General features: G+C 34.1%; 1 protein-coding gene across 1 annotated transcript; it reads right to left on the minus strand.

The window, feature by feature from the left end:
- Positions 1 to 252: 252 nt before the first annotated feature.
- LOC113391868 (uncharacterized) lies at positions 253 to 8,159 on the minus strand. Its single transcript, XM_026627990.2, has 6 exons — positions 7,947 to 8,159; positions 7,592 to 7,697; positions 7,060 to 7,172; positions 5,691 to 5,750; positions 4,578 to 4,862; positions 253 to 611 (listed from the first exon to the last, which is right to left on the minus strand). The coding sequence occupies exons 2-6, from the start codon at positions 7,692 to 7,694 to the stop codon at positions 405 to 407; spliced, it is 768 nt and encodes a 255-aa protein (XP_026483775.1). The 5' UTR covers positions 7,695 to 7,697; positions 7,947 to 8,159; the 3' UTR covers positions 253 to 404.
- Between the last annotated feature and the right edge of the window lie 954 nt (positions 8,160 to 9,113).

Raw genomic sequence — 9,113 nt, forward strand, 5'->3', positions numbered from 1 at the left:
TTCCCTATGGAAAAGCTTATTTTAACCAAAGGAAAATGGTTTCTTTTTTCAGTTACAAATATGATCTTTTCACGTTAAATCAATTATTACTTAATAAAATATAATTTGTATTTATTGTTGTTTTTACTCTTAGTGCTATGAACTAAATTAAATTCAGAATGAAGGTGAACATTGTTCTAGGCGCAGACTTAAACTCCGTGGTCATATATGCTTTTAATATAAATTAAAAGTATGTTTGAATTTAATTTTAGTGGAGAAATAGATCCAATCGCCTTCAAGTATTTACTCGCGACATCACTTTTGTGAAAACGAGCAAGACCTCTTTAGTTACGTACCTCGTAAGTGTACGTCCCCTTTTCCTCAGAACAGTAAAGCCTTCCATGCAAGGCTTCCCGTTTTCCTATTTACTGCACTTGGCACCCAACATTGATAGCGCTGAAAAGTGGTGCAACCCCTAATCCACCATCGCCATCCGTGACCCCAGCCAGGTAAGTGACTCCCGTGCAGTCAGCGCATGTGCAACTATCGGTAAGTGTGCACAGCCCTCGGGCTGTAGCTATTGCCTCCCATTTGATCTGTTCGTCGAGACTGCCGCTCCGATTTAGAAGGTTCTGGAGAACGTATTATTATTTTAGCTTCATGTTTTTTATAATAATCTAATTGGTTTCTTCTGTATAGAAGTTCGATATGACTCAAATAAGCCATAATTTTTGGACTAGTCCATTAATTAAGAAAGATCCGAATCGCAAGCAATTGTATCATATAGCTTATATATTTTTACATAGCATACATCGACGGCAGAGAATTATCATGAACAAAGAATAGGCATCTTTGATATAATAATTGTTATCAGAATAATGATACAAGAATATTTAAGAATGATTTGTATTTAGAAATTATGAGATGATTGAGATGCACCAAGTGTTTTATAAATTAAGAAAAAACCAAATTCATTCAGAAGTGTGATGACACAGATAAGACTTATAATTATTGTCCTGAATAGTAATACTTTTTGGAATTGATACCAATTTATTTTTCTATTAAATGATCTATTTATATATTATCATTTTTTTTTAATTAATGCCCAAAGGCAGATATGCAATGAGCCAAGTGCAAATATGGTAAGCGGTCACCACGACCGCTACACATTGCCACTGTAAGAAATTATTCCTTTCGCCGCCAATGCGCCGCTAATAATCTACCTAATAATGTATCTCTTGTGCCTGTTATTACACTGGCTCACTCGCCATTCGAACCAGCACAGAGCAATACAGTGTTGATGTTTAATGGTAAAATAGTTGATGTGCTGCTGATGGTGCTGTGGAACTGGGGTCTGAAAATTGTATATGTCGCATAAATTGTAGTTAAAACATTCAGTGTAGGGTTTAACATACCCTATATGCTAAAACTGGATGCAACAAAAGTTTCACAAGGTGACTCTGAAGAAGTAGCAAGTTGTCGGATTCCGTTTGGGCAGTTGCTCAATGAACGTTAGCCGAGACACTACCACAACATACAAAAGTCATAGTTGCAAAGAGTTTGACTATAAGTCAACGTCTTAAGATGTACTCCTAACCGATTATCGGTTACGGCAGCCCTTCGTATCAGACAATAGCTGTAAGAACAGATGCACTGTATTCCTTCGAACACAATCCAATGTGACGCCAATAAGACACATTTGAAAAGAGTTCAGGCGCAGGACCAAAGCACGGGAGTGTTAACACTACCAGCATCAAACTACGGACTGCTATTGGTCATGTCTTCAGAAAAACCCAAGAACTTTTACAACGACTCAATTCGGAGTTAGCACCCAGTAGACCAATGAGGCAGTCAGTGTAGGCCCAGTATGTAACCAAAACTTTTAATAAATGTCTAGTAGTATACAACCAATACCAATAGGTAACCAATACCATTTTAATAAATGTCCAAAACGATTCATATATTTTCTCCTAAAAGTTTCATAGCCATTGCCATAATATGAAGAATAAAGTCATTTCCTCCTCTATAAATCGTAATCGTTAAAAACTAACCTTATAGCATTTTAGCCGACGATGTAGAAAATTAATCTGACTCACCGTTCACTTTAAACTGTAATTAAACTTACTTGAGATGCAACTCTCTGTGAACTTTAACTCTCAAACGTTTTAACAACTTTGTGTATACTCGTATATAGTATATTTTTGTGTAGTTACTGGATAACTACTCTTGGAATACTGAGTGGCTTTTTGGGGCAATTAGCGTAACCGTTTCTGTATACTTAAAAATGTAAAGAATCATAATATATACTAAATCTTTAAAATAGAAAAGATCATAAAATTAATACTTGTAAATCGTCCAATCTTAGTTCATTAAACCTATTCAACATGACAAGTCAAATCTCATTGCTGTTCTCTTACGCAAAAGTCGATACAGCTTTAGCTTATATTTAAGTGCGTTTCCTGCTCCACACAATCAAAAGCCTTAGATAACCCACAGATAACAACAAAAATACTTTTTTACATCTTTTTTCATCGAGCAATTAAAAACCTATAAAAGTGAACCTGAATTAATTTAATAATATTAATACTTTTTTTAAATATTTTACTTAAAGACGGAAGTACAAAAATATGGTTATAATCACTAGTATTGCATTGGTTCCGATTTTAAAAAGTGTTGTAACTAATCAACATAGTAATAAATTCGGAAACAACCATATTCATGGAAAATAACACTGTATTAAGCGAGCATATATACTAAATTTTGATTACATTTAGACGAAACACCCCCAAAAATAATAAGGGTCATCAGTTTACCCCACTAATATTAGACATATATAAGAAATATTACGCGCAAACTACGTATGTTGGTCGGACTGGAATTGGCACTTGGAGAGTTTGCAAATGTTCTTGTAGCGTCGATAGGAAACAGAGAGAACCATTTCGTACGTTCATAATTTAATTCTTAAAAATTGTCTCTGCGCAGCCGTTACTTCAGCTCGACCAACTAAGGTTATGCCTCCTATACTTATGTACTCGTATGTAAATGATGCTGTAAACTTGTAAGATACATATGTTTGACTATTGTGCAGGCCTTTCTGGGTGTCGTCCCTTGTTTTATCTCCGAACAGCAACAGATAGATTGTGTGGCCGTGTTCCGTCCGGTTTGAAGTGAGCTTTGTTGTATACACATATGGAAGATAAAAACTTAGATCCTACGATTGGCGGCGTAAGGAGGGGTTCGACATTGTTTGCACTTTGCCAGCCTCTATGGGCGACGACTTACCATCAAGTGATTTATTCGCTCGTCGCTCATCCTAAAATGATTATAAGAAATTATTATCGTGTACAAGGTTGGAAAAGTAAAAAAAAAAAAAAAACTGAAGCAAATCATTGGATTGAACATCTCAATGAGCTCCATTGATATTTTTGTTAATATTTCTTGTGTCCGGCGTTGAAGGAAGCCATCGTGGGCAAACTTGCACGAGAAGACGTTCTATAACATAAATTCACCAAACCGCATAGTAGAACTGTGGCGAAATAAGTCCAAGCCTTTTAAAGCAGAAAAGGATATGTTTTTTTCCGACAGTAGTCTGTTATGGGATGATACTGTATAACCAATTACAATGGCAGAAGGTAAGCAGATAAATAAATAATTTTGAATTGACATCATTATGATCTGAAATAATTTGATGATGATCTAAAATAATTTACGTTATCCATAATAAAGGTAATATCTTAATTGTAGTTATAATTTTAAAATTTCCTTTGTAAGCGAACTTTGTTCTTTTTGGAAATAAACGTCTTTAAACCTATAATGGTTGCATAAAAATGACATTTTGAATATCAGCGAATTCGTTATCGTATTAGAAGATAAATTAAAAGGGATATAAGTAATAGAGTTGTATAATTAAGAACTATTTGTAGTGCATTACATTAACAGCCTCTAAATTTCCCACTGCTGGGCTAAGGCCTCCTCTCCCTTTGAGGAGAAGGTTTGGAGCATATTCTACCGCGCTGCTCCAATGCGGGTTGATGGAATACACATATGGTAGAATTTCGTTGAGATTAGACACATGCAGGTTTCCTCACGTTTTCCTTCACCGCACGAGATGAATTATAAACAAAAATTAAGCACATGAAAATTCAGTGGCGCTTGCTTGGGTTTGAACCCGAAATAATCGGTTAAGATGTATGTTGTGGTGCATAATCGCATGGAATCTTATATATTAATAGCGTGAGCCGATTTTTGTCGCACTGATTATGGGACGATAGCTGCACATAAAAAATCGGTTATGGTCTAATTTTAAGGAGTTTCAGTCGTACATGTGCAGAAAATTAAAGAGGATTCTTGATTGCAATTTACTAAATTGTTACAATTTAACAAAGAATTACTTTTAGAGACAGGAAAAAGGGTGTGAAAGTCCTAAAAAATCTTTTGAATAAACGCGAAGTTTCGCGGGGAGACTCACTAGTAAGTAAATTGAAGGTTTGTTTTGTATATTATTGTGGACTACATTGGATTGTGGGAAATAAATTGTCAAGCAGATTCAGTATGAATATCAGTGAAACCTATATACATGGTTTGGTATGGCAACTTACCTCCAAAACTTCAACATTGCTAGCTTGCCACATGTCTAGATCCGTCAGCTGCTGATCCTTCGATTTACTCTTTTTCGGTTTCTTCAACATCGCGCAGTACATTGACACATCGTTACTGGCGGTTATAGATGTTTCGTCAAATTGCAAGGAATTTGCGTCATATGACGTAGACGCGTCGTCATCCAATGGTAGAGTCGTTTCCGCTTTGTCGTACGATTGCTCATCGTCTTCGAGTGTAATTGTCGATGTTCCCGTCGATTGGTTATGCAGATTTTCGTAGATTATCTAAAGTTCATAAAAAATAAATTCAGTGACGGTTGAACCGCTCGATTTTAGCTTAGTTTTTTATAGTTCATTTCGTGCTGGGTGTAGGAATTTGTCGTGAGGACATCTGCATAATATATTGGATAGCTTCTACCATATATATATATAAATCTGCACTGTAATAGCGTGGAAGGTGCTCTAAGCAATTTCCATAACAGGAAAGAGAAATTCTCCCAAAAGGTGTGCCATAATCTCTAAAATAAAAAAATAAAATGCTTTTTTTTCTAAAACGTCGGATTTGTTAATTTGACATCAATTTGAATTATAATTGACCAATGGCAGCTGATGACGCTATAGGGGACGAATTAACTTTCAGTATTTAATGACCTCAATAGCCCCATCTTCGGTCCTTCTCATCCACATAATTGTGGACCGAAGATGGGGCTCAGTGGCGCGCTTTGGGAGAGGCCTATATCCAGCAGTGAACTAATACAGGCTAATTTTGATGTTGATCGATGATGATGAATAGCTTAGAATACTACCCAGACAAACCATGGTCTGGCTAGTATCACCAAATCATCGTTAATCTATCGTAGTCGTTTGTCAAACACAATCTGTTTTCCTGTTTTAATACAGAACAAGTACTAACTACTAATAAGTACTAATTACAGACACGAGGGACCTATCTAAGATCTCACAGTAAGCAGCGAATTAAGTCGTAGTGAATAGTTTATACTTCAATGTCAATGATTCAAGTTCAGTTACAAATAGTTGGTCTATTTTTTCGACTGCCTCTAAATATATTAACATAGATAATACAATCAGCTACAATTATAAGTTATATATTACCCGTTGTTCTTCAATTTTGCTGCAGAGACTAGCCCGCCTCGACTCTTCGTCACAGATAAACTAGAACAATACATTGTATGTCACTTTTGTAAAGTCGTCTATGGTTTTCATTTATTGGTGGAATGCGATATAATGTCCCTAGAGACTAACTAATTAAATCACTACAAGTGAGCAAATTGCACGTTGGTTATTGTCAAAAACATCCTTGGTGGTACTGGGTGTACCATCAGATATCCTACCGCCAAACAGTAACACTTCGCATTATGTTCGGTTTTGATGAATGAGTGATCCTGTGTAACTACAGGCACAAGGAACATAAAATCTTAGATCCCAAGTTTAGTTGATATTTCTCACAGCACCAATGTCTATGGGCTGTGGTGACCACTTTTAATAAGATGACCAATTTGTCACTCCGCGTACATATTCTATAAATAAAGATTACCCGATGGTAAGGGAAGACGCCTCAAATCATAAGAAACGCTGGCTAGTTAGTGAGAAACACTAGTCCTTGAAAAAGTAGTAAAAAGAACTTCTAACACTATCAATGCTTTGCCAACTAGCGCACCGCTTAACTGGTTTATGTCCGTAATTCCACTGATTCGCTCGTTCACAGCAATATAAAGTATTTATGTTTTATATTCAATCCTGACCCCACAGGCTACGTCATTTTTCCTCTAAACACGAGCTTTATGTTGCATTGGACAAGAAAATAGGAATATTAGTAATTGTTAAAAAGTGACGTTGATACTATTAAAAATAAAATTTATATAAAGGTATTTCGATTGTAATTTGACAGGATCAACTCAAATGTAAAACTATCAACAGTTAGGAAATCACGCTATAACATATTATAATATGTGTATACGCAACAACGCTGTCACGCCTTATCACTTTAAATTTCCTGTATTTTACTTTGTGCTACCGCTAATCAACAGTACTCAGTATTGTTGTGTTCCGGTTTGAACGGTGAGTGAGCCAGTGTAACACAAGGGACATATCATCTTAGTTCCCAAGGTTGTGACGCATTGGCGATGCAAGGAATGGTTAATGTTTCTTACAGCGTCATTGTCTATGGGCGGAGGTGACCACTTACCATCAGGTTGACCATATGCTCGACCGCCAACATAAGTCACAGTAAAAAAGAATTTTAAAAAAATTGTAGACCACTGGCGCCCAACGTGGGACTCATTGCAACAATAATATATAAACATAAACAGTCTACTTGTTAATCGTTAAGTCATGTTGATGGTCACCGGAAACGCGCCATCTTATCCGTTGGGATGCATGGGAATACCGGTGCAGTAAAATAGGGTTGCCCCAAAATAATTATTTATTTATTTAAACTTAAATAGTTCCAATAATCACTTACATCATCATCGTCGTCGTCGAGATTTAATACGGAAAATATGTCCGCGGAAAAGAAATCCTCGTTTGACACGATTCCTTTGCTGGTTGACGCCACGGGTGAGTCCGGTGTGTTAACTATTGAAAAATAATAATATAAATTTCGAACGAATCATTGACATTACTCTGTAAGTAAGGTAAGAGACAAATGGTATGGCCGAATTTAAGTGCAACGTTTCAATATTACGCTTTTGTGTTCCAATAAAATTTTTAATAACACACTAAAAACAAAGGTAAAAATTCACACAGCCATCATAATAAATAGTGAAGTTAATAATAGTTGAAGGATCAATATAGTGTACATAAGTCAGCTTTAATCTTTTCAATAGTGAGATATCAAGAGAGTTCCTACAAAATACTATTTTAATCACGACAAACAAGCGCTATTATATAAGTTTTATAATATTTATTAAATATTTGCGAAAGAATCTATGTATTTTTATTATGGCAACATTCATTATCATTTTGTAAAATAGAAAATATTATCATGTGTTTACCATTATCGTTGCTGGGGCTCGTCTGAAGAAGATTTTCAGTTGAAGGCTGCTCGGCGTGATCTCGACTTCGAGTCTTGAATATCCCGAATTTTGTTGGAGCCATTTTCTTAACAACAAAAAACATATAAATGAACGATGCCTAAACTTAAAACATAAATTAATTATTAAATAAACATAATAAAAATGTTTGTGTTAATTATATTATTATTATTTACGGCAAGATATGCTTAACAAAGAAAATAACAAACATTTCCATAATATTTAATATATATATATTTTAGTAAAATAGCACAATATTTTAATAAGATATATAACGTTAAATGACTGTTTCATTACAATTACTTGCTAGACTTACCAGTAGCCTGTAATGTGTAGCTCCAAATCAAATACGGCGTTAATACGAGGTATTTTATCCTGTAGACATTTTATTCACAATAATTGATCGTAGCTCCATAAATAGGAATACAGAATAAACAAACAGCACTTAGCTTATATTTAATTTGTTCCCGAAATATTTCTAAATATATTCATAGAATATCAATTGTAATATAAATATATTTATATTTTACGAATAAACCACCATGGCCATTTCTCAATAACACTGACTGAAAAAGGTCCTTTATATAGTCGCGAGCTATCGTTGCAGACAGCTTTCTGCCACAGATTATAAAGGAATCAAAATTGTATAATTCTATGAAGGTAAACCACAAATTTTGTTATTACGTATATTTCCTAAACATGTTTTCTTATTTGTTTATATTTTTTCATATAAATTATTAATAACAATATGTTTTTTGAAGAAAACCTTATTCGTTATATGAATACCAATCTGTCGACTAAAAAGAACCTACTGGAAGAACTTCGTAGATGCGCGCGCAGTATGTTTGTAATCCATTTAGCTTCGATTACACAAATATTTTCTTTATCAAGGAAATATAAACTTAAATCATATTTACATAAAATTCAAATTAGTTTAGTAATATTAAATCTATTGTATTTTTTTGTTTTCATTCAAGTAAATAAGTTCTTGATTTTCACAATTTAGGGATCGTTGGGTTATATAAAGAATTATATAACCAAATATTATATTATTATTATTTATTGTCTTCATCTACACTTTCCATCAGGTGAGATGGAAGACAAACGCATATTCCATTACAACTATAAAAAAACGTTCAATAAATATTTATGATAAAAGAAATGTAACCCAATGCTAATAATTAAAGTTTTTACTTTTTAAGAATTGTTTTATTAATGATATAAAATATAGTTAGTACATTTAATTTAGCATTTACCCTCTCAAACGATACGACAACAACAATAGATGGTTCTAAAGAGGTTATTACGAAATTTAAACCTGATTGGCTATGTACGTAAGTTTTTTTCTGCCCAAATTACTGATTAATAATTAAAATTCCTTTTTTATACGTTCATATTTAATCTTAACATGAAAATATACTAAAGCATTACGCACATCCAGAAACTTTAGCTTTCAATGTTTATTTTGTGTTTATAGATTCGC

The sequence above is a fragment of the Vanessa tameamea genome, chromosome 28, assembly GCF_037043105.1.
Source record: "Vanessa tameamea isolate UH-Manoa-2023 chromosome 28, ilVanTame1 primary haplotype, whole genome shotgun sequence".
Lineage (NCBI taxonomy): Eukaryota > Metazoa > Arthropoda > Insecta > Lepidoptera > Nymphalidae > Vanessa > Vanessa tameamea.